Source organism: Apium graveolens, chromosome 8 (genome assembly GCF_009905375.1).
Source record: "Apium graveolens cultivar Ventura chromosome 8, ASM990537v1, whole genome shotgun sequence".
Classification (NCBI taxonomy): domain Eukaryota; kingdom Viridiplantae; phylum Streptophyta; class Magnoliopsida; order Apiales; family Apiaceae; genus Apium; species Apium graveolens.
The window spans coordinates 204803561-204831063 of NC_133654.1; the positions used below are offsets into that span (position 1 = coordinate 204803561).

Sequence of the window (27503 nt, forward strand, 5' to 3'; positions counted from 1 at the left end):
CTCCTTCCCCGTGTCTCTTTTATTTTCCTCGATGTGGTACACTTATAGTCACTGAACTTTTACTTCTCTCAACTGACAATTTTTTGGGGGGCATTTTCATTACACTTTCATTGTATCAACAGTTGCTAGCTTCATTTGTGAAAAGATGTATTTTACGAAATATATCAGGCACCATATCATATTAAAGTAGGCAACTCATTAAATATTTGAAGGTTACTTAACAAGACTAACAGTCAATGCTATGATCTCCATGGTTTCCCACTGTTTGATAAACCATCCTCGCTACACTACACTACACTTGGTTTCCCCGCTATTTACCAACAATAATATGGTAAACGGTAAATACTTTCACAAGGAACTAAGAGATCACCTCTAATTATTCATGTAACACATTACTTGTGCTTGAAGATAATAGGAGTCCTTATACTTTCTGCCACTTCCAGGGTGAATCCCATTTTTGATCCAGTCCTCCCGATGTATCCAAGCATCTCGACTGAAGTCAAGAACACCTAGTATCTGCAATTGACAAGACAGATGCACAGACAATTAGTAACACAAAAAGTTGAAGCTCTGAGCTCATACATTCCGGCAGATCTCTTAGCTTTTAGATAATCACTTGTATTTGTATTGATTTTTAACTTTAATTTTTTTATTTTAAGTGATTAATTTTTATCAATAAGAACCAAATTTATTTCTTTTAAAAAAATTACCCAGATTCAATAGTAAATATTCATGGTAATGACTTTTTAATATATACATATATATATATATATATATTTTAATTTTTAAATTTCCGTATCCCCCCGCACCCGAATCCCCATATTTTTAAATTTTCCAAATCATCATATCCCCGCACCACGAATCCCCGCACCCGTGCTTCACAGATGTTCAATGATTCTGCCGCGTATTTAAGGATGAAGTAACAACAGAACCAACTTGCAACTTCTTTTTAAGAAAGAGGCACATTAGAAACGCCAAAAGTCACTACTCACTGTAAATGATTGCAGAGCCCAACATCAATAGTAATGCCTTTAGAATTACTTACTACTAATAATTAAGATATGGTTACGAGTCCAAATTAGACACCTAAGCACATTATAAAATGTAGCATATGAAATAAATTATTGGTAAAAGGAAGTGGGTTGCTTACCGCTCCGCCTTTCCACGACACATATGATGGATCCGTTCTTGATTGCAGAACCTATCCAAAAACATATCAAATTGTTCACATATCCGCCAAGGTATATATTTACAGTAAATAAAATAAAATAAGTTGTTAAGCAATAACTCAACAAGGAAATAGATAATCAAACTCAATAAGTTGTTAAGAGACAGAGAAGATGAGAGAGGGTATGAGTGCAAACTAACCTCAACAGTATCAATTGCTTCATTTGAAGGTATAGCTTGCAAGACTCTGCGACATAAATCATATATTAATCACGTTTCTAAACAAGTTAAGGGGTTATATTATTCCCCGGTGACAATACATGTAAAGGGTAGTGGAAGGGTTCAAGTAGGTTAGTATTGTCTTATTCTCAGTGAGACTAATAAGCTATAAATACATAGAATACAAAGCTACAAATGAGATTGACTGACAATTACTGGGTACTCCATAGTCACCTTTGCCTAATGTTTCTGGATTTTGTTAATGCAAGTTGATCAACTAAAACTAAGATTCCCGTCCCTTTCAGTCTCAGAACTTGAAGAAGCCAAGTTAGAACTAGAGGCCAAGAAACATTTACAGACACAACAAGACAGCAGAACCTAATAACAGGGTACAAATGCAAAGGGGAACTTAAGATGACTTGATCACTTTAAATCAGTGAAAATATTACGATTAAGACTGAAAATGTGGGTTGTTTGGAGTTGGTTGAAAAAATTTAGAACCCACTTTAAGTCAGTCAGGGGCTGTTTGTATACACTTAATTTTTTGAACTTAAAGTTACTTTTAGTTCAAAAAATTGAAGTACCTTTGAGGTACATTTTTTTTAACTTATTTCTCTTATCCCATCAAACTCTATATAATTAAGTCTACTTTTAACTCATGTTTTATTTTTTGTATTTAATCGTGTTCTATACTTTTATTTTATGTTAAACAATATAAAGTTTATCTTTTTTTTATCAAAATGTTTTATTAATTCACTTTAAGATTAGCCAAACATAGAGAAAAGGTCCAGAATACCTGATTTTGATAAGCTATGGCCCTGTATACCCAAAGTTAGTTTTCTGGCCCTATCTACCCTCCTGTTACGTTAGACGATGTTACATATCTTTAAAAGTCTATAAAAACTTTTGGTAGTCCAACATACAAACACAGACATGAGTGTCTGAGTATACTTTCAATACTACGATGGTGCATGCACCACACACTGTGTGCTCTTCAGTGCATTCCATCAAACAAGTCGCTGCCCAGCTTGTACAGCACTACTAAAATTCCTACAAAAATATTTTTTTACCAAAAAAATTACACTCTCTTCTCCACCAAAACCCCAAAAACCCCATTCAATCTTTAACAGGAAACATGAACGAGGGTTCAACACATACACACATCGGAGACCCTTGCAAAAATAACAACTAGATGAAGGACGTGATAAAAAAATTTGTTGAGAGTACAACTTCGTATACGGAAGTTAGTTCATTATATTAGTAGATACGAATCTATTCTAGAGTCTTTTAGGTGATGCGGCGGAAAATACGACGTATCCGGCGGATGCTGCACACGCTTTAGTGTATCCTCGAGGCATATTGGGCCATGATTTGCGTTCATTTAGGATAGCTTCTTTTTTAATTGGGTTATATAGGGCCATCACCCCCAAAAAGATACATTCTACTTAAAGTTAGAAATACCACTTTTCACCTAAAGCGAATAAGTTGCACTTTAAGTGATACTCCCAAGTAAATATTTTTAATTTAAGCCTAACAGGGTTGTAGTGTGATTGTAGGACATTTCAAAAGTTGCATTGGTCTTGTTTTTTTGACATGAAAAAGTTGCATTGATCAACAAACAAAAACTAAACATACCATTGCTAGATAATTTCCATAGAATATCATATAGAAAGAAAGGTCTGAGGGATAAACAGGTGAATATAAATGAGGGATGAATAAAATCTATTTAATGGCCATATACCTCACATCTCAAGAAAACAATTCCCGATTGTTAATCTTCTGATATAATGGACCTGTAGTAATACAAATGTCCACAGAGAGACTTCTGAGTGTCTGATGTCTAAGAAATTGTATAAAAAATAGTGCATTTTTTAAAAGTCTGATGATATCGGTTCTCGACGTGAGTTGGACTTGAATACACAGCTTAATGAAAGGTATCGGTTCTTCCCTTAAGAAAGATATGAGTACTACAAAAATCTTTAGGAAAAAATAAGACAACTAGAGCTCAAACGGGTGTTGCAAGGATAATATTCTGATTTTGTTGCTTAGCCAATCACCATAATAGTTTTGCTGATCTAGTTTAAAAACCCACAACCACGAAAGATACGACACGGTCACACGTGGATATATAATCTAACGTATTTATTATAATTATATACTGATATAAAAACCTTAATCCCTTTTCAAACCTTTATTTAAGAACAAAACAATTACCAACGTGATCCTCTGTTAAAACAAAGCTGTCTTCACCATTCCTCCAAAAAAGAGGTTGACAAGATTGTTTATGAAACATGGACTAAATATGTAGCCAGACATAAGAAAACAAATCTTATTCTGGTCCCAATGCTTAAAAGTTAGTGCTACGGTACCTATTCGAAGAACAATCATCAAGTGCATTCCAAATTTTTATGGTGAACTTCTTGATTTTAATTGGCCAAGAACTTTACAGCAAGGTACAATATATTACGCCTATCAATTAGTAGTTGTAGCCGGCGTAACATGCACACTAAATTTATTAATTCTTTGTTTGGTATATGATTTACCATGCTTGGTGCTAATGCGCACAAATGTATATTGGCAGAGCAGCCTACAATTTATACCAATCCATCACAAGTCCAATTTTTTTAGTCATACTGCTTAGCTAACTAAAAGTAAATACAAAAGTTAAAAGCTGGGGTTTATCAAGGATGAAGAGGCAGAATTAGGTTTTACAGAGGAGAAGGTATACATTGTATATAATCATGATATAGACGCTTGCTTACATATCAAAGTGTGACATAGGTGTGGGCCAAGCAGATCTAAAACTTCTGTTGGTACACCTGGCATTTCGGTTAGTGATTAATAATTAATATGACAGAAGACGAGTTTGTCGATGTAGTTATTGCTTTAGTGATTTCATAAATTATACAAATACTATACTATAATTTCATGTGTGAAAACATCTGTTAATTCTTTTTTAATTGTACCAAATTAATTTAGACAAGAAAATTTGGCAAGTCTTCGAAAACATCAGTGGCTATTAGAACCACCTGCACTAGGATTTAACTTATATTTCATAAAAGAGGAAGAAGCCAGGCACACGACATTTCTCAGATGCTAAATTTCTATGCTTTGTAGGAAAGCTAATGTTCCAGGAATCAATTTTACTTTGATGGTACTCTGATAGAAGTCTTGACATGTCACTACTACTTGCTGCATTTTGCATCAATTTCTATAAAAAAATTTTGATAAAAGTGCATTTATAAATTCAAAATTGAAAGGAATGGGAGTTAAAACACACCTTTCCTCTACAGCAGAAATAAGACCATTTGTTAAAGCCACTCCACCAATCTAAAAGCACCAAAAAAAGATAATTTCTGTTAGCTACTAAAATTTTATATTCACATACTTGCGTGCAGCTAAAACTCACCAGTTGCATGCTACAGAACAATCTTCTCTGAAGGTCTATGCGCCCTGCAGTTTTAAATCATATAGATTCGTTAGATCTGTAAATTACTTTGGAACACTGTTGAAAATATCAGATGTTTCAAGTACCAGCAGAAAGAATGCTTTTGGAGATAGCATCTGCCAGACCAAATTTATATTCCTTCTTGGATTTGTTTTGAAATATGGGGAAGCTATCCCACATAGGCATTCCACCACTTACACCAGGGTAAAATCCATCTGACATGTCTGTTCTCCTGGGAAACTCCATATGCCATGTGTCTTCCAGCATATCCTCGTGATCACCAAACCTAAAGTAAAATCATTAGTATAAAAAAGGCTATTCATTTTCAACAATTAAAGTGAATGATAGCAACAATGAAATAAGTGAAGATAATCACTTACCAAGACCGTGGTGGCGAAGGATACACATCTGGAACTAAAAGCGTTGGGTAGAACAGACCCATAGGGGCAACCTATACATAAATTATCATGCATTATGTTAACACTGTATACTAAATACATTCCAATGCAATGATTATATGAAATATTACAATAAGCATTAGCACTTACAATGCAAAGGTAACATACAATATATTACCAAGATTTACCTGATACACACAGATGGTCATCCAATGGAAAGTACATTAATATATAATAATGCGATACTAAAGAAACAGGATATGACAATGAAAAACACCGGTGAAAGAGGGAGAATAACAGTAGCAGAGTAGCAAATAATTTAACTTTTCTTATTCTGTTAAAATGGTTCAGCATATATAAGATGGACAGTTTTGAGTATTGTCGCACTTGGTTAGTTAATCAATATATATTCGACTTTAGTTAACAGAACTCAGAAGGTTCATAGTGTCTCCAGAAGCATACATCTTAAAAAGTAATTCATCATGTCAAATTCAGTAGGTACAACACAAACATTAGTTAACTTAACATTAAACCAATAAATTATATTAAAAGTATGTATATACATTAAGGGCAGTTAGTTTCGTCTTGTGCGACCCAGCTGGCATGCCATCTTCATATGAATGAACTGTAGAAACAGCTTCAACCTCCCCTTCCTGCAGAAAAAAGAACAAAATAATTATATCTACACATCCATAACAGGGTGATAGCTACCATCTACCAAACCAATCCAATTTACGAAACATTATCAGAAGGTTTTCCCAGTGAAAAAAATGATATTAGGGATAAAAGTTTCAAGGCAGCTTAAAACTAAATAATACAAAGGTGTGCACTTTTGAGGGGTGGTCTTGCAAATGGGAATGCTTGAGTATTAACAGGTTGAGGGTTCAACACCCATTATCAACAATTAAATGTTGCAGCGGGTTTCCCTTGATTAGCGTAGTTCATAATTCATCTCGCAAGATTATTCAGGCTTTCATTCATGCATTGGCTCAGAGATGAGTGCTGGTTTGTGTGTTTTGTGTTCGGATTGACTCCTAGTGGGTTTACACTTATTACCCCTTGTGGGTTTTGTGAAGGCTATATGAGGGAGCCACTCGGCCACCCTGTTATTGTGGTATTCCAGGCTTCACGCTTCATTTGAATTAAAGGATCTGTATAAACTTACTTACTGCTGTAGTAACAAAAAATATTTTTATATGTTATGGTGCAGACACATAAATAAATATGTACAGGTGTCGTGTTTATAATTTCTATTTTACTACAAGAGAACTATTAGCAACAGAGTTCATATACAACAATTTGTAATGCCCATTAAAAAACCCTCTGATTCTATTAAAGTTTGCCTAAAATAGATCCGATTACTAAGTTTTCCTTCAAGATTCTTCAAATGCACAAGTTTGGAAATTGCTCATAAAATAACCAAAATATATCTGCAAGGCTGATTCAACAATAATATAAAGGAGTAATCAAGTCATACTCACCCTGATCTCACAATAGGACTCTTTAAGTCTGTTCAACATCAACAAATCTACAGGCTTCATGAGAGTGTCAGTACGAATGGGTGGCCATGACTGATGATGTCTCTGAGTCCAGAGAAGGCATCTTGATATATCCTTAAAAAGTGCAATTGTTATATATATTCAGTCACGCTCACAAATATTAAATGCTTGACAAAGAAACTGAGGAAAGAAATGAACTTTAAAAATAGAGGTGGAGGGGGGAGGAAACAAATCTAATTTAGTGCACTGATTCCATTAAAATTTAGTACATGCCTCGATCAGTTATTAAATAAGAGAATATGCTATTTACAGATACTTTAGTGAACAGACATAATTAGATATTATTTAAGTGCCTCATTCAATTATCCAATAAGAGATAATGATAGTTGCAGATACTTCTATCAAATTTACTATTGAAAATGTTATGACAACAGATAAATAAATAATTTCGTGTTATCTAATAAAACAATAGTGATGTGACGAGGCTGAAGAACAAAGAAAAAATAATTCACCTCTCCACCATAATTTAAGATCATTTGTGTATTAGGCAGAGCAACTCCATCCTGAAAAGGAATATTATATAATAATGAGACGGAAGATTAATCTACAAACTGAAATGTTGGTGGGCCTATCATGTTTGAAATTCTCAATACTTACCAAACTTTATTCATTTTGTTATCTATATAAGACAAATTTTGTTAAGCAACAAGGATGTACTGTAAATATGTGTACCAGCAATGACATATAAAAGGTAAATAATACTGACATTATCAATATGGTCCCTACTCCCTACTCCCTATTACAAGTTACTGGGGGATACATCAAACAAGTCAGGTACCACTTTTATGTTTAACTGGTTGTGTCTCTGTATAAAAGTGTGACAGCGATATCAATACCTAGTATGAATGTGAATACATGATTATACTCTATGTTACTCGGACTCGGTCAAAAGTGTCCGACATGGACACGAGTCCAAGTATCGGACTCGGAAACATTTAAAAAATATACATGTTTTTGGCCTATAATAAGTGTCGAAACCCGAGTGTCCATGTTTCGGTGTGGAGGGTCCGACACAGGTACTTGAAGGTAAAATGAAAGAGTCCAAGTAACATAGATTATACTAATTAACGTGGTGTTAACAGTGCTGAATGCTGATTGTATATGTCAGAAATTGTGATTGTGGACTGCAGATTGCAGAAGTTTATTTTAGAATGAAGTCAGCAAGAAATTATGATTGTGGACTGCAGAAGTTTTATTCTAAAATGAATTCAGCAAACATGAACCAAATTCGAATTTCCATCTTTACCTATCAGAAACCTTGTAGAAGTCCACAAGGAATTTGAAGAACAAGTATTTAGAACAATAATTTTATCTTACCTCGACACAGATAACTGAAGTCACCTGAGCACCCATACTCACAACACATGCCGTTGATAACCCATGCCCAAATACAGCAGCAAGACCTTCCTGGGTCAAGCGGTTCACAATAATAACATTTATTAAAAGAGCATAAACATATCACAAAACATATGGAACAATAAATTTAACAAGGAGATCAGGAAAGATTATATCCATGTATGTTTATATAAAGAACTTTTTCAAAATACAACAGTACTACAGCATGGTATATATTCATGGAAATAACAAGGGTTGGTAGGTGAACAATAAGGTCTCAAGGAGTATATACCCCTATGCATCTGTAGTCTGAACTATTTCATATTAATCTGCATAACTTGTTTACATGATTAATATGATCGTTATTCAGCTGCTAAATTGTACTGATCACGGTCTTACCAGAAAAGCAATAAAAAAATCCATAATTTCGACAACAGAAAAGATGTTATCTTAAAGCACTAATGAGTAATGATCATACAAGCAATGCACACATCTAGTATGACTACAAAGGTCAGTATTTAGTCTTTAAATGAAACTTATTTATATAATAGAACCTTTTTGTGCATAAGATACAGAGACGAAGATATATTAGACAACTGAAGGAACTATTCCAACCTGGTGAACTACCCCTGTGCTGAAGCGCAAGTCCCGTAGTACAATAGACAACAACTCCTTTACTTCTAAGCACCAGAAAAAAGTTAAGCAATTGTTATTATGTAAATGAAAATGTGCATAGTAATGAACTCACTACATCATATAGCATACAATATTGGAGAAGCTTCACATAGAAAACTGTAAGTCATATGTCATAGCCTATTTGTATATTCGAGGATTCAACTCAACTCAAATCAGAATGTAATAAGTAAATAGTGGATCGACCGTCAGAGAGATCTCGCAAAGTAATATCTGTCAAAGGATTCAGAAACAAGGTTCATCTACAGACTTGAGGAGTTAATTCACTGGAAGAAGTTCAAGAAGTTGATCATGCCTCAGTGATATAAATCAAGATCGTGGATTTAATCAAGTGACAGAGATCTCGTCAGAGTATCATTAATTACAAGGATTTAATCTGAAGAAAATCAAAGCGTCAAAGTCAAGACATGAAGAAACGTCACGGAAGTTAGTCACTCATGAACCAGACAGTACATCGAGTGTCAACGTTGAAGTGGTGGAATTGATTCATAATTTTCAGTGATTTTCAGAAGATTTGTAGAAGAATGGTTGCTGCTCAAGACTAGAATTAATTCTCTATTAATTAATTAAGTCATCTAATTTAATTAAGAAAATAAATTATATCTGCGAAGAATAATTTATTTATTAATTGAACTAATTGATTAATTAATTCTGAATTAATTTTAGGAATTTTCAGAATTTAAATTGGATTAAAATCTGCATTAAATCAGCAAGACAATTGAAAATGAACTAGCATGACAATCAGGATTGTCATACCGATTGTCATGCTAGGCCATTTTCAATAGTCTCACCGAAAGTTACACTAGGAGAAGGATTGTCTTGCTAGTTCATTCTGATTGTCATGCTAGTTCATTCAGATTGTCTTGCTAGTTCAATCAATTGTCCTACCGAAAGTCTTGCCAGCTATAGGATTGTCATGCCAATTCAATTTCATTCGGTTGTTGATTAAAAAGAAGCAGAGAAGCAGCAACTCAAAAACAAGAACTCATTCAAGAACAAAAAAAAAAAAAGCAGCCGCCTTGAAACATTTTATTTTCTTCTCTGCTTACATCAAGATCAAAATTCTAGTTTGTTAATGTTAAATCCAAACCACTAGAATTATTTATCTTGTTCTTGTGTAACAATCTAGCGGATCAAAATCCCTAGAACTTAATCTCAAATCGCGTTTAGCATTTGATTCTAATTATTGCAAAAATAGAAAATGTTCATGTCGAATTTATTCTAAATTTGTGATAATTAATTTGAGATTAATTCCTTGTAATCGATACAGTTGTTGTAACACCTTTCAAGTTTAATAATATTTTTATTTAACTTGAATTTTGTTTCACATTTTTTATTCCGCATTTAATTCGATTATTTGGTACTGTTTGTATTCAACCCCCCTTCTACAAACACATTGGGACCTAACAATTGGTATCAGAGCCTTCTGATTAACGAACAAATCAAGATCCTAGACTTTTGTGATTTTTCAACTCCTTGAATTTTTATTTATTCAAAAATTCATAATGACTTCACATAAAGTTGGAACCGTTAAAATTCCACAATTTGATAAAGAGAATTATATCATGTGGAAGAAGAAGATGCTATTATTCTTACAAGTTGCAAATCCCAAATATTCAAACTTGTTAAAGAAGGGTATAAAAACTCCGATGGTTATTGAACCGGAGGTAATAATAGATGGTGTGGTGACTACTGAAGCTAGAACCTATCCAAAAGAGCCTGAAGATTTTACTCCTGCTGAGAAGGAAGAAGCCTCCTTGGATGCCAGCCTTCAATTAATATTAATTGATTCCCTTGATCCCTTGATGAACAGACATGTGATGAACTGTAAAAATTCCAAACACATGTGGGAAACTATTGAGGTGATTAATGAAGGCACAGAGGAAGTTAGGGAGAACAAGTTGGAAATCCTAACCTCTGAATATGAACATTTCAAATCAAATCTAGGAGAAGGAATTACTGAAGTGTTTGAGAGGTACAATGCGTTGATCAACAACCTGAACATCAATGGAAAGTATTATTCAATCAGGGAGGTCAACAAAAAGTTCCTTTTAACACTGCCAGCTCATCTTGAACATAGAATCACTGCCATTAGAGAAGCTAGAGATCTGAGTGAGATTTCTTTGGACAGGCTCTATGGAGTGTTAAAAACCAATGAGTTGGAGCAGATTCAACAAAAGGAAGTCTACGGGAAGGATAGAATGGTCAGCACATCTAATGCACTTGTAGCTGAAGGTCAACAACAACAACAATCTCAACAGTTAGAAAGAATGGTACGGTTTTCCAAGGGTGAGGAAAATGAGTTAGTAGCAGAATATGATCCTCCTACTACAAATCAATCAAGTGATGATTTTTATTCCTTGGAAGAGCTGGAGCAATTGGAAGATGAATCAATGGCCCAAATTGTCAAGAGATTCTCCCATGTCAGATTCAGGAGGAATCCCAAGCTTAAGTACAAGTCCAACTACAACAAATTCCAGAAAGGTGGATCTTCATCCTCTAACACCAGCAGTGGTGGGTACAAAACAGGGATGGTTGATCGGAGCACCATTAAATGCTATAACTGCAATGAGTTGGGACACTTTGCCACAGAATGTAGGAAGCCAAAGCAAGTAAGAAAGAACTCTGAAAGGCTTATCTGGCAAAGGGAAGAAGCTGGGATGATACTGATAGTGAAGATGAAGAAGAAGGAAATCTTGCTCTTATGGCTATTGATGGAAAAGCTTCATCGTCAAGAAAAGAGGTAAAACTTTCTGATGCTGAAATGGTTTATCATCTAAGAGGTAACTTAGATTGTGCACGTCGTGATAATGAACTGTTAAGTTTACAGATCACAGACCTTGAGAAAGAGGTCAATGAATTAAGACTTGTGCACATTAATCAAGACAAATTAAAAGAACAGGTATCTTTTCTAGAGAATAGAGTTGACTGTTATAGAAAACTCGAAACTATTCTCAAAGACAAGATCACCGGTCTTGAGACTAAGGTTAGAGCCTACTTCAATTCTTGTTCGAAGGCTAAAGAGTTCTACAGTAAGCAAGCTGTTAATCAAACATCTGGAATAGGTTATGATTACAATGCTGCTATTGGAGAATTAGGCATAAACTCCCCTCCTCATGTATGTGCTAAAGGGAGGGAAGTACCACATGTGCTTAAGGGTGTTGATGAACCCCTCTATAAAGCATCAATTGTTGAACCATTTGATGCGACCTCTTCTGTTATTCAAGAAGAAATACGTGCTGAGGATCATGCTAATGAGAAGATTGTTTCCAAGTCAAGTGAGTCGAAAGTTCCGGTCAAAGTTGTGAAAGCAACTGAGACTAACTCAGACACACATGAGTTGGATAACAATAATGCCATGTCTACCATGCATAAATTGCCTGCTGTTAATCACTCTCATAAAGCATGTGGTGTTGCTAATTGTATGTTTTGTGCTTTTAATATGATGTATGCTTATTTTAATGGTAAGCATGTGTCTAATGATAAGACTACTCCTCGTCAGCATGTGAATAACAAGAAGCATGATAGGTCTAAGACTGCTAGTCCTTCTAAGGCTAGAAAGGAGACATTTGTGCCTAAGCTTAAGCAGAAATTTGTTAACGCTGTTTACAAGGTCAAATGTTCAGTCATTGAGAAAGTTGAGGCAATTAAAATTAAAAATGTTGTTTTGCCTGACAAAGGACAGTTCTACAAGTATGCCGGGCCCAACCAAGTTTGGGTTCCGAAGAAGGTCTAATCCATTTGTAGTGCAGGGCATTAAACAGGTGTAACCGGTAGTGTGGATTCTTGACAGTGGATCATCAAGACATATGACCGGAGATAGAGCCCTGCTATCAAATGTGGATTGATAAAGCTGGCCCCATGGTTACCTTTGGAGATAACAGCAAAGGTTTATCTGAGGGATATGGCTATTTGCAAGCTGGGAATGTTATCATTGTAATTTTGTATATTGTGCTAGGTTATTATCAGGAAGCAGTATCTAACATATAGCACCAGTGACGAGACTTGAGAATATTACGACATATCAGACACCTGCTGCACATTACACTTGGAATTGTACTCTAGTAAGATGTGTACAAGTGTACTCCTGTTTGGTGAGTCAAAAGAGGAAGTCAGTGCACCACAGTTCATGGACTTTGCAGCTGCATATCTATTGGACTATGCAATCTCTTCTTCACAATCTCACTTCAGGTTGGTATGAACTAGTATACTGCTCAAGCAATCATCAAGGACATGGTATGGCACTCTAACAGAAGTTATAATTTTATATGAATAAGTAGAGTCGTCATATTAATAACTATCTTATCAATAGGCACAATCATATTGTTTTATATGTGCAGTGGTATATTGCTTATGCAACATAACAATTAGTATCTAAAGTACTTGACAAGTATCGGTCAATGATATCTTGTTAACATTATGTTGCAGATATTTGTAAGCTTTTGACATGAATGAGAATTACCTAGACTTTACCCTAAGTGATCAATGTTTTATCAAAAACTCATTCATATTGAAAAACAAAATCAAACTTCTTTCTACATTAGTGATTTCTTATTTCGTGTAAAATCTTTTGAAATCACTATTGTAAATCATTTTCTCTCTATCACCATATGTTCTGTGTTACAGGTTCAGTCTCCAATGACTTTCTTTCATTAACAGTCATGAGGTTGAAAACCCACAACGTCTATCCCAGACTGTAAAGACAAACACAAAAACAGAACCAACCAACACTCTCTTACCACTAAATGTAGTATGAATGAGCGTGAGGGAGATAGTGCCTAGTGCACCACATAAGAAAGGTTCTGTAGTCAACCCAGTAGCTCTGTCTCCTACATAGATGAATAGTATTTAAACCAAGACAACTGCTAGCCCCCATACATCTTCTCAAAAAGATGTAATGGCTGAAAAGGCACAAAAACAGTTACTAGATTCATTCTCTCAACAGGGTGAGTCTATTGAATTTTGCCTGTCGGCCAAGGTATCCGATGTAGTGTCACCACTTCAAACATAAACAATTCTTGATGCACAAGGAGAGGTTACACACACAAAGGATGAGTTGACGGAAACAAGAGTTTCGACCATTTTAAGGTCAGATTCGATTGTTCAAGGTTCGTTAGTGGACCAATTGCCTTTACAGGTGTTAGGAGAGGATACTGATCCAAAAGCCATATGTCAGTGGTCAGTGTCTACCTCCCCAGGCTTAAATCCCCTGGATGCATCTGCGGATAGTGGATCTGACATAGGCGCAGATCGGCAACTTGTTGACAATGATTCAGATATTACCTGATGAGTCACAAGGAAATGTCTTCACAGACATTAGAAGGGAACCTTGATCGTTATGCTAAATTCGTTGAATCATTGTTTACCTTCCCAGAATTCAAATCTGGAACCCTAAAAGGGAAACTAGCAACTTGTAGATTATGACTCAGATTCATCTGACGAGTTTAACAAGGATGGGGAATTGTGAACTCCCATTGCACCACCTGTGACCTCCTTAAGGATGACTAAGGTGATTTTCCTTGCAGGTACAGCTGGATTATGGAGCTATGAGAGAAGAGTGATACACTTGTGAGAATGAGTGTAAACACGAGTGGAGAGAAGAGTGAAACTCATGTGAGGTACACTAAACAGAATCACACACTCACAGTGAGGAAGAAAGAGAAACTGCTTGTTATTTCTTTTCCAACCAAGTGAATATGAGAACTCCTTCAGACGACGGCATACATTCCTTCTTTAAGGGGGAGATAAAAGCTTAAGTAATAGTTTGGAGGATTCCTCAACTAAGGGGGAGAAATAGCAGGGAGGAAGAAAAAGATCCTATATGTACACTACACCACACCATTGTTGTTTTTAACTACGGATCCTATTGTATGGGAGAGGTGGTAAACACAAGGTGATTTCCTAGTAAGGGAAGAAGCTGTTAGGGGAGTACCATTGGTTTTTATCTGCGGATCCTATTGTACGGGAGAGGTGGTAAAACGAAGGTGATCTTCTTTAATCAGTTGATTCTCATAGGGGGAGAAGCAAGAGATATGAGCTTCTCAACAGGAAATGTGGTTGTACAAATGAAGATGGAACTACTTGAAGATATGTTCAGTCTAGAGGAACATCTACTTGGAATCTGGAAAATGTTAAATCTAGTCCAGAACTTTTCTACTATTTACTTTGCATGTATGTTTATATCTTTTTCTTATTTGTTAGTTGAGTTATCCTCTAGGTATTTGTGTGTTATTGTCTAACAAACAAATAGGGGGAGATTGTAAGTCATATGTCATAGCCTATTTGTATATTCGAGGATTCAACTCAACTCAAATCAGAATGTAATAAGTAAATAGTGGATCGACCGTCAGAGAGATCTCGCAAAGTAATATCTGTCAAAGGATTCAGAAACAAGGTTCATCTACAGACTTGAGGAGTTAATTCACTGGAAGAAGTTCAAGAAGTTGATCATGCCTCAGTGATATAAATCAAGATCGTGGATTTAATCAAGTGACAGAGATCTCGTCAGAGTATCATTAATTACAAGGATTTAATCTGAAGAAATCAAAGCGTCAAAGTCAAGACATGAAGAAACGTCACGGAAGTTAGTCACTCATGAACCAGACAGTACATCGAGTGTCAACGTTGAAGTGGTGGAATTGATTCATAATTTTCAGTGATTTTCAGAAGATTTGTAGAAGAATGGTTGCTGCTCAAGACTAGAATTAATTCTCTATTAATTAATTAAGTCATCTAATTTAATTAAGAAAATAAATTATATCTGCGAAGAATAATTTATTTATTAATTGAACTAATTGATTAATTAATTCTGAATTAATTTTAGGAATTTTCAGAATTTAAATTGGATTAAAATCTGCATTAAATCAGCAAGACAATTGAAAATGAACTAGCATGACAATCAGGATTGTCATACCGATTGTCATGCTAGGCCATTTTCAATAGTCTCACCGAAAGTTACACTAGGAGAAGGATTGTCTTGCTAGTTCATTCTGATTGTCATGCTAGTTCATTCAGATTGTCTTGCTAGTTCAATCAATTGTCCTACCGAAAGTCTTGCCAGCTATAGGATTGTCATGCCAATTCAATTCCATTCGGTTGTTGATTAAAAAGAAGCAGAGAAGCAGCAACTCAAAAACAAGAACTCATTCAAGAACAAAAAAAAGAAAGCAGCCGCCTTGAAACATTTTATTTTCTTCTCTGCTTACATCAAGATCAAAATTCTAGTTTGTTAATGTTAAATCCAAACCACTAGAATTATTTATCTTGTTCTTGTGTAACAATCTAGCGGATCAAAATCCCTAGAACTTAATCTCAAATCGCGTTTAACATTTGATTCTAATTATTGCAAAAATAGAAAAAGTTCATGTCGAATTTATTCTAAATTTGTGATAATTAATTTGAGATTAATTCCTTGTAATCGATACAGTTGTTGTAACACCTTTCAAGTTTAATAATATTTTTATTTAACTTGAATTTTGTTTCACATTTTTTATTCCGCATTTAATTCGATTATTTGGTACTGTTTGTATTCAACCCCCCTTCTACAAACACATTGGGACCTAACAAAAACTGTAAGAGAATGCACAGATTTACTAATAGGAAGGCAAAATAATGTAAAGCATAAAGCCTGGTAACTGGTAATTTACTGTACAGCAGAGGTTCTGCAGCGAGAATCTATAGAGCAGCTTTAGATACTCTGCTATAAACTATTATAAAACTGCAAAATAGTCGAATGAATGTTTTTCAACATTCTATCCTTTATCCCATTTTAAGCATGGCCTACAATTCATGGATGCCCAAAATAATTGGTCACCTTTTAAAAGCAATACAATTTATTACCAATAGTCTGTTACTTATACTTTAAATGATCCCTTCTTCTAACCTAGGAAATTAACAGTGACAATTATATTAGCTCTGAAAGTATACGTAAATACGTCTATGGAAAGAGGCTCCATAAAACTGGACAGAGTGAGTATACAACAATACAATGCCATATTTCATCTAACTGCCAAAGTACTGACTAATGAAAAAATTAGTCATTTTATCTCAGAAGGTTTTTATGACTCCAAAAATGAGAGGTAGAGATCTTTAAAGTACATGGTTAAAATTGGGAGATAATATATAATAGAGGCTTTAGAAGGTAGTGAGAACAATAACCATGTGATTACCGCGATTGTCAAAGGTTTCTGGCACTACAAGCATAGCAGAATACATGTGTCTCTCATTTTGAGGAATATGCAGTTTCTCAACTAATATCCAGTCCCAGATAGCATGAAGATCTTCAAGTACCTATTTGATTATAAAATTGTACATCAATCTTAATTCCAAGCAAGAAAATATAGTAGGAACAAACTAACATTACCTGCTGCATAGGATAGTATTGAGATATATTAAGATGACCCCTGCGAATTGGACGGCGTAGGCAATATGGTTCAGTGGGTGATATTTTTAAAGCTTCTTCACCATAAATACATTCTCTGTACATCCGTTCACTTGGATGAACCTCGCTAATAGTAGCATTTTCCAGCTGTACTGGTGATGCACTTGCTTCACCTTTATCAGAAGAACTTTCTGCAACATTCAAGCAATATTACTTTAATACAAGTAATTCCATAGTAGCATCACAAAATACGACATGAATTATATTAAAGAATGCATGTAATATATGGTATCTCTAGTCAGGCACTTCCATATATGATACTTTCGGTAATAGCTACAAAACAAAAACATGATTGATAGTTTTTTTCCCATTTTTTCGTTAAGGTCAATTAGAGAAATTTAGATGCTCACCCACATATACCACCATTGAGACTCAAACCCTTGATCTAAGATGATTAATCTTGCTTAGATTGCAACTGGAATCAATTTCAAACACTTTAAACATCTCTGATATCATGTTTCAGAGCCTCGTGGATATCTCTTCCCTTGTCTCTTGGCTCTTTTACTCATAACAAATATTTTATATGACGAGGAGTAGAGGACATAAGCAAGACTTGGTTTACAGCTCTTTTGTACTACAAATAATTTTATTTTATAAACAGTTCTATTGTAATAGGACAAATTACAACGAAAACAAAGTTAAGATGAACCTCGTACTAACTATAAACTAGGTAAATGTACTCTTTGTAACTATAAACACTAATCTGTGAAGAAGTAGTGGAAGATAAAATGACTGTCCTTTTAAAGTTTTACATTCAGAAAGGCAAGTGAGTAGTGACACTTCCAAGAATTTGCAAAAGTAGAGATTTTTGGTGTAAAGTAATTCAAGAGAAAACCTGGTTCTCTTTCAATCATTCAATCATAAGCGCCAATGAAAGTCTTAAAAACCAGAATATTAAATATCTGATATAGTAAAGTAATTTCTGTTTTAACAGTATAGCACCTCTCTCAGTGCACAATTTGCTAGTTGCAACAGAGGCGGAGCCAGGCTCCTAGTCAAGGGGGGTCCAAAATTTAAGGATAGTTTGCGTGTGTTGATCTGATACTTGATATCTCTCCTAATTTAAGGATGAGTTTGATTATTTTTTACTGACGCCCCCCAAATGTCCTGATATGGCCCCATTTTGTTTGATGCTCTACTATTTATATTATGTATATGAATATAGATTTTTTTTTTAAAACAAGTGGGGTCCAATGACCCACTAGACCTGCCTGTCTCCGCCCCTGAGTTGCAACATAACATTTTTGTCCATTATAAAATTATAATGCAATGCATACAAAATGAATTACGAACGTGACAAACTGATGTTCAGATTATGGTTGATATAAAAACATAAATACTCTCTCTAATTTTTTAATATCAAATTAAAATATAAGGTATACAAAAGAATTAGAATTATAAGAACTACAAAAGATTAACTTCACCTAGCACAGAAGATGGTTCAGGATTTTTTTCAAGTACATCAGTCCAAGTATATGCGGTCTCTTTTTTGTTACCCTGCGGAGCAGCTCCATCAACACGACCCATCTGCGCCATAATTTTCATCAATTTAATAGTAGTGCATAAAAAATCACAAGTACCTTCTAAGCCTTATTAGTCTCACATTACAGCTTGATATATGATAATTATATAAAAATTTGGTCATAGTTCGATCTAGGCTCAAAGGAAAAAGCACACAATAGTGTAAAAAAAATAAAAAATAAGCCAAACACCCCTGTGTATCCTACTCGTATAGAAGGGTCTGGGGCCCGTAAAAGGTAGATGCACACAAACCTTAAATCTACTCGGTAAGATGGTAAGGGTGGGAGAGGTCATTTCCACAAAAAACCCAACTTAAAGAACACTAAACTATAATAAAAAAAATGAAATAGTAATACATAGATGATTACAAATGAAAAATGACACAAAAGCATGCAAAAGTGCAAATATATGGTACATAAAAACAGACCTAAGGAACTATAAGGCCTAAAGCACCATTAAACTACTAAGGACCAATTCCTGCCACCAACTCCAGTACTCCCTCATGCAAAAATTCTCAACCAACCCTACTGAGAAATAAACTACTCTAATATGATGTGCTAGGAATTCTTTACTAAAACTCTTATCTAAGAATGTTCTCATCAAGATTTAGGGCCTTCATGAGTAGCTTTAACTTCACTGGTTCATCCTCTCCTCCTAACGCTCTCAACCGATTTATTTTCCACCCTCCAAACTCGAGCCAATTCTGCTTCCTGCAGATATGACCAAACCACCGAAATATAACCTCCTTCAATTTCTTTGAAATAGGCGTACACCATTGAGTATTCTATCCAACATGGTACAAACAAAATTCCATCGCAACATTCTCGTTTTCTGCCACTTCTAACTTTTACACATTTGCCTTAGAACCCAACATTCTGACTCATACAACATTTCACATCTAACGGCTACCTTGAAATTTTTTTCCCTTCAGCTTCAGTGGGTCTTTCTGGTCACACAACTCTACTTAATTATATACATACAAGTATACAACCAATGACGCTACAAATTTTTGGTAAACCAATAAAACTAGCACATTGTACAAAAGTAGTGACGATAACAAAATATGCAACATTAACCACATATCAGTTCTGACCATTAACCAAGTTGTACCTTTCGCGGCATAGAGTTATTTCCAAGCTCTTCATCTAGAAATGGAATCTTCAATAATGATGCAATCTGCAGAAATAAATTCAGAAAACATAAAACAGAAAAGTTAATAAAGCAAATAAGCACAATTTCATTACTCATTATAAAATTACACACATATGTTCCATAAGAACCACATTTTGGCTTCTTAAAGTGAAACGTAAGTATCTCATACTTCGAATTAAGGTGAACATTTTTAATTAAAGTTAACTACAAGTAATATACTGCAATCGTTTATTAGCAGTACTGCTTATACAAACAGCACTTCAACATTTAACTACAAAACATTAGTTACCAAGAGAATTCAATACAATAGACAGAATGACAAGGCCGAAAAACAAGAATGCATTAACTTACCTCATCATATGCCTTCTCACGCTCCATATGCTGAGTGGTTGTAACTTGAGAATTAAGCATCTACATTCCACAAATAAACTGTAAACCACAAAACAATTTGAAAAAGCTCGATTAAGAAAAGCAGCAAAGGAAGGGATAAAGCCTAACTTGATCCTGGACATTTCTTTTGGGAGTCAAGTTAGCTCCGGTAGTACGACGAGCAACACAATGCGGAATAGTAATAGGAGCGTCCTGTTGAGCTAGTCCAATTCTAATATTTGCAGAGCCTAACAACATCAATTAATTAAGATTAAAAATTTGACATCATTATAAAACACGAGAGAGAGAGAGAGAGAGAGTTAGGGTTTAGGGAGATTACCGGGATTGATGACAACGAGATTGGAGCCACGTTCAGCAAAGAGTTGAGATGGAATTACTGTTTTTAGGTAATCCTATCAAACAACAGAATTGATTAACTTAATTTTGTCAAGTAAAATTCACAAAATTTGAGATTAAGTTTCTTACCATTATTAAAAATCGAGGCACCGGTAAACTGGAATTGTGGAGTGAAAATAAGGTTTAGAACCGGAAAAAATCTAAGAAGGGTGGGGCGAGCCGTTCAGGTACCAATGTGTTCAAAGTTGGAACAAAGGCCGAGGTTGTCACTATTTAAGTTACTAATATCCAAATTGCGGGAGGAAAAACCTAGATATCACTAAATAACGTTATATAATGTTTCGTTTTTTAATATATACAAAATGAAATATCGTCTTCCGTTTTACCTCTTATTTTTTTTTAATAATATAACAACATGACTTTAATAATATAGCAACATGACTTCAAGTCATGTTTTGTATTTTCTGTAATTTTTTGTTTTGTTTTCTTATTTTAAGCTTGTTTTGATATATTACTTATGGGTCCGAAAACATCATTTAATGTTACGTTTTTCAATATTTATATTTATTTAATATTTTTAGAATTTATAAACGATACCATAATTTAACAATTTTTAACATTTAGGGTTAACCAATCCCCTTTTGGATTTTAGGAATATTTAAAAAGAAATTATAAATGTTACACCGATTTAGGGTTTTGGGTTTACGGCCTTTAGACCCTAAAATCTAGAGCCTAAACCCTAATTTAATCTAGGGTTTAGGGCCAACAATCCCCTTTTGGTTTTTAGAAAATAATTTAAAATATTTTTTTATTAATTTATGATTTAATAATTTACAAGATATAGTGTGTTTGTTTATTATTTTTTTAAAAAAATAAAGGTAAAAACGTTATTTTATATGGCGTTTTGATACATTTGTACCAAAAAGCTGTTTTATCTAACGTTTTGTCCATATAAAAAAAATTAAAGTGATAAAACGGTACACGAAGTTCCGTTTGCCCATATATAAAAAAAATCAAAGTGCTAAAACGGTAGACGAAATTCCGTTTTGGGTGTTTTGCATAAACGTTATATTATGTACCGTTTTGAGATGATATTTAGGGCCATTATTTTAAGAATTAATATTTGGGACAATTTTTAACCTCAAAGTGACATTTAGGGTAACCACCCCTCAAAGTTGTGAGCTCTTTGTTTAAAAAACCTATTTATTAATTTTTATAAATTAATTAATCAATATAACTTCTTCTTTTTCAAATAATCTAATACGATTTTGAAAAAATTAAACATAATTAAATTGTGAAAATTATTTATAATTAAATTATAAACTAATTACAGAATTGGAATTAACAAACATAATTGCAACGTTCTTAAATTCAATAATCACGTTCAATTAGTTAGAATAATTTAATTTGAAACGTTCACCAAATTTGTGCAGACGGATAGAACAAAAACTGAATATTAAATATTTGCCCCGAGACGTAATAAAAGTTTGTTTTGAAATAAAAAATAAAATAAAATAACACGCTTATAAAAAATATTAATTAGAAAATAGTAGAAAACTTTCCCTTAAACAATACCTCATGTATTACGACAAGATATTTTTCACTTGGACAGATTATAAACTATGGAGTATTATAAAGAAACGTTCATATTCATTATCTCATGAGAGCTTCCGCACTAGTATTTATTTGGTCCAAAATTTTATAAGAAAGAGCCTTGGAGATAAAAGAAAATATAATGTTGTAATTATAAATGATATTAAATTTACACAAATATTATTTATGCGCACTAAACATTATGCTTTAAATGAATTTGATAAGTTATTTAAATAGTTTGAGAATAGACTTTATAGGGGGTATAAGGAGTGAGAGAGTCGAACTTCAAAAATATTTTATTACTTCTTCTAAAGAAAAAGTAATCACTCAGTGAATTCTTAAATCTAAGAGCATGAACAACGCAATCCCACCTCTTTTCTCGGGCCTCACAAAATGACAATAAATATGAAATGAGACTCTTTATTGTACGTAGTTGAAGTGAAATGGGTGGTCTGTTTGGTAAAACTGTCCCATTTGATTACTTTTTTTTAATCTGTATTGACCCACACCACTTGCATATATATTTTTAAAATTAAAACATTAAATTAAATTAAGTTTTAATTAACATTAAATTAAATTTAAATAAAATTAAATTTAAATAAAAATAGAATTATTAAAATAGTTTTACTAATAAATTAAATTTAAAATTTAAGTTAAATTCATTATATTAAATATATATTATAATAATAATATAATAGTTCATACAAAATATGGGAAGTGGGCTTGTAGTATTGGATGAATGGGGTCATTTTTTTTATAAAAACATTTGAGTGTGAGGCGGCAAAAATATGTAAGTGGGAAGGGGAGAAGTGACACCGCCACCAGAAATGCTCTGAGAACTCCAAAACAAAATAGACAACAAAATAGAGTACTTTTAAGGAAGAATACGTCATTACAAAAAAAACTTAACTGCTAAGGAAGTCTTAGTACAAACGGTGAATATGACTTGTTATATGCTCTAAATAGAGTCCATATCAGATCTATTTTAGACAAAAACCGTATAAATTGTTGAGAAAAAAGAGGTCAAACATTAGCTTCGAAATGTTTGACTTTATAAGTTCTTTGAACTCAAGATGATCGATAATGATGGCAAATGCGATGCTAAATTTATGAAGCAATATTCATTGATTATTTTTGAACTAGTAAATATAGATTATATAATTTAAATAAGCATGTTATTGAAGAATTTATTAACGCTATTTTTCAAGAATATGACAATGAACTGCCAAAAGATGAGAAAGATGATGCAGGTGAAAATTACATGCCATTACATGTTACTGAAGAAAAATAACAAGCTTGAAGGCCTTGTATGAAAACTGTAACTAGAAAATAGAAAGCTAGGACAGAAACTCAATAAGCTACAACACCCAATCAAGTCGATGATGCAATTAATAAGATGCAAAAGATGACTCTAGATTGTCCAGAAGGTCAGAACATTTAGAATTTTTTTTATTTTTGAAGAAGATATATCACTACTATTAAAAATAATAAAGATTACAAGTAAAGATATCTTACAACATATAATGTCAAACTTAACGCAAACATTAAAAAATACCCTCCTAAAGATGTTCACGAGTCAATCCTCGTCGAATTTTCACGCAGGACGGAAGCGGAAAAAAAAAAGCAAATAATAATCCTCACAAGGACTCTCAAATGATAAATTCTAAAACACTTTTAATGCACCTGGCAAGCCTCGAATCTATCAGAAATAATTTTTGAATCCACAAGAAAAATAAGAGAAAACTCTTAAGGTTTTTATTTAATCAAATATCTTAATCGGTGTAAAATTAAGTTTGCATTTGTCAAAAAAAACATGGTTTCTCCCTTATTTCATCCTCTCTGTTAGGGTTTGTCTATTTTCAAATAAATCGAGGGGCTTCCACTAGTTTTCTCCGGTGGAAAGCCCCAACCCCTTCATTCTCTATTATTCTCGTTTATTTCCTTTCAATAAAACCCAATTTTTTGGGTGTTTGTGTGTCTCTCCTCTTGTAGTGTGTGTTTTATCTCTCCTTTTGGAGTGTTTGTTATATTTTTATTTAGTCATGCTTGGGTTTATCTGGTGATGGATCTGTTGAGGACGAATTTATTGATATTTTTGGTGATTTGCAAAGCCTGCATCGGATCTGGGACGGTGGTGATTATTGCAAGAAATCACCTTTCACAACTAAAGATTGTTCATCTTTCATGGGTTTATACTTTCGGCATGTCTATAGCTGGTATCCGGCATGTAGATAGTTGGGGTGCCTTCGGCATGTCTTTAGCTGGTGTCCGGCATGTAGATAGCTGGGGTGCCGCTTCTCCAATCTCATTTTATGCGATTGGTGTTTCTGAACACTGGGCTAACCATAGTTTTTATGTGATATGGTCAATTGCGATGTTGCTATTTTCAGAGATGCTGCTGCAATTTGGATAGTTGGGGATGTCTTTGATTTCGTTTTTAATTTCAAGAATTTTTAAATTCTATGTGTTAAACGATCAGGAAACAAATCATCTAATTGTTTTTAGTATGTTATTTGTTTTATTACCTGGTTGTATCGACAGTTGGGGGTTTGTCCCGACTGTACTATATTCAATTTAATGAGAATTTTCTGCATTTGTCAAAAAAAATATATCTTAATCGGTTACATCATATTATTTTTATATAGGGATATAAAACCCTAGAAAAAAATAAAACAAATCCTAATTAAAATAAAATATTTAATATAACTAGTATGATCATGCAGTTTCGAGTATGCTTATGCGCTAGAATCCCGCTCGACTACTAGATCTTTTTTATTTTAGCATGATCATGCAGCTTGTCAACATGATGCTTATCAGCATGATCATGTCGTTGTCCTCACTTGGCCGTGACGCCCCCAAATCCGGGGTCACGGATTTGGAAAGTCACGATATCTTGAATCCTATTTCAACACTTATCTTGCACAATAATATAGTTAACTCACACATTTACGACCCCACGCTTAATCTTATACACAATCATAGATTATTTTCTTGGAAAAGAAATCAATACATTACTAGAGTTGTAAATCCACAAAATGATAGTTATTACAATTTAAAAGTAATTAAGTTATGTCGCGGGTGTAACCTCTATACGAGATTAGACCGACGACCATATAAATGTTTGTTCATGGATATCTTACATAAGTCATACTTATATATAAGACAAATAAAAAACAACTGAAAACTGAACCAACTCATAAGTTCTACTTGTGCATCGCACCAAACAGTCCACGGAAAAACTGAGTGTTTCCAACGCGCTTCCTGGCTGTCAACTTGCGGATCGACATCTTGGTTAACTGCTGTGTTGTGACATTTTTAAAGAAAACAAGTGTGAGTTATATTGATAAGCCATAATAATCAACAATATGAAAAGACTATAAAGAATTATATTATCTTGTATGATAATATATTTTCCAGAATAATTTTCTTGGTGTTACACACCTTTTTCAAAAATGACATCTTTTATTATTAGATTATCTTACAAATACTTTTACTAAACCCAACACATAGGCTTGAGTTACAGTATTACGTAGCAATTCCAATTGGAAGAAATAGGATGGATATTGGAGCCACCGTATATAATGATCAGTCAAATAACAGAAATCTGTAACCTTTTCTACTAGTAGAAGGACAACACATTTACTATCCCGGTTATCACCCTTGCCGCATTCGAGCTATATGTCCCATTTAGGTATACACATATTTCGCAGGTCCTTAAGTACGCATGGTACTTCATCCTACGACATTGGTAGTCTCCCTAATACCCGTAATACTATAGTCTACCCCTCCCGGTCTTTTTAAAGAATCCTATCCTATACTCAGAACTTGAATTATATCAGAGTGCCCCAAGCGCAATGCTTATTGATAGGCACAACTCATTATATATATATGTACTTCCAGGATTTTTTTGGGAAGTACTGTAGATAATGCGGGTTGACCGTTGTCAATAAATATATATTTAAGGGGTAGTTTCTTTTAACATTATCGTCAAATTATTTAAAATAAGGAAAAAATAATATTTTTCGAAGATTGGAAGGTACTTGAATGATTTTCAGGAATTCAGAAAATATTGTAAAATAAGATTTATGATTTTTAATCATATAAATCTTTAATAAATATTTAATAATTAAATAATAATTATTAAATTATAAAATCTCGAATAATTCTCTTTTGAAATGAATATTTGAAATAATATTCCTCAACTCATTTATGTTTGAATAAAATCAATTAGATCGTTAATAAATATTAAATATTTGAAATTAATAATTAAATAATCGGTTATGAATATTTTCTCTTTTAAATGAATATTTGAAATTGTCTAAATAATATACAAGTTGAGTGAATAAGATTCTTGGAAATCATTTAATAAAAGTTCGAGATATTTAATAAACTGCAAGAGGGCATCAAGTCCCTTGGAATATTTACTTAATAATATAATATGTAATATCCGGGATATGAAGTGTAATTATTTCTCTTAATAAATAAATATTTTGTGATTATTATATGAATTTTTGGTGAATTATCTGTTAATTGGTATCTGTGTTTGGATGTTTAAATATGATAAAATTTGAGAATTTTAATTTTAAATGTCTAAATAAAGTATAAATAATTTTGATATTTTTCTATTAATTTATATGTTGTTATATGATTTTATAAAGGATTTAGAGATTTAATAAATTAATTTTCAGATTAATTATAAATTATTTTCAATAATCGGCAATCATTCAACTTCAATTGTTTTTACGTCTTTACAAACTGGAAGTCTTGGGAAAACTCCTTTCTAACCTAATTTGATTATTCAGTATTTTGACCTTTTCGATCCAGAGTACGGTTTTACCTGTGCGGTTCCCGGCGCAAATTTTACGATACAATTATCGTTTCGGTAAATCGATAAAACCCGTATTTTCGAGAAACGAGATATTTTGATTAAACTATTATATTATCTTCTTGTAATTCGTGTAACCAAAGCGCCCAAACCAAGACTGTATTTAGAAAAAAACCCGGTTTTGATAATTATCCTAAAACCGGTACCGAATTGGATCAGTTTTATTATTACTTAATGATTAAATATTCTATTTTTATATCCGATATGATCCAACGGGTACCAATATTCCGTAAATATAAATAACCCTTATCGTATTTTATTTTGTACAAATTATCATAATTAAACAGTAAAATTATATAATTTTCAGAGAAAAACCCTAGAATTCAAGTTGTTCTTCAGAATTAAACCTAAAAACGAAGGCGTTAGC

At 33.5% G+C, this 27503-nt stretch overlaps 1 protein-coding gene across 2 annotated transcripts; it reads right to left on the bottom strand.

The window, feature by feature from the left end:
* Positions 1-150: 150 nt before the first annotated feature.
* On the bottom strand, positions 151-20932 carry LOC141677682 (actin-related protein 9). 2 transcript variants are annotated; one of them, XM_074483718.1, is made up of 20 exons: positions 20788-20932; positions 20642-20714; positions 20431-20549; positions 20284-20343; positions 19891-19956; positions 18684-18786; positions 17182-17390; positions 16988-17108; positions 8742-8806; positions 8109-8198; positions 7244-7294; positions 6714-6845; positions 5796-5885; positions 5215-5285; positions 4921-5120; positions 4796-4839; positions 4667-4716; positions 1369-1414; positions 1151-1201; positions 151-516 (listed from the first exon to the last, which is right to left on the bottom strand). In XM_074483718.1, exons 1-20 carry the CDS (start codon positions 20788-20790, stop codon positions 373-375), a joined length of 1788 nt encoding a protein of 595 aa, XP_074339819.1. In that variant the 5' UTR covers positions 20791-20932; the 3' UTR covers positions 151-372. The 2 variants fall into 2 exon arrangements, 1 of the variants encoding a protein (XP_074339819.1); XR_012557504.1 differs by lacking the exon at positions 151-516 and adding an exon at positions 3128-3179.
* Between the last annotated feature and the right edge of the window lie 6571 nt (positions 20933-27503).

Excerpts from the sequence above, each read along its gene's own strand:
- LOC141677682 (XM_074483718.1), bottom strand. Across the intron at positions 6,846-7,243 it reads TCTTAAATTATGGTGGAGAG|GATATATCAAGATGCCTTCT; the intron begins GTGAATTATTTT and ends GCACTTTTTAAG. Across the intron at positions 517-1,150 it reads TGTCGTGGAAAGGCGGAGCG|ATACTAGGTGTTCTTGACTT; the intron begins GTAAGCAACCCA and ends TGTCAATTGCAG.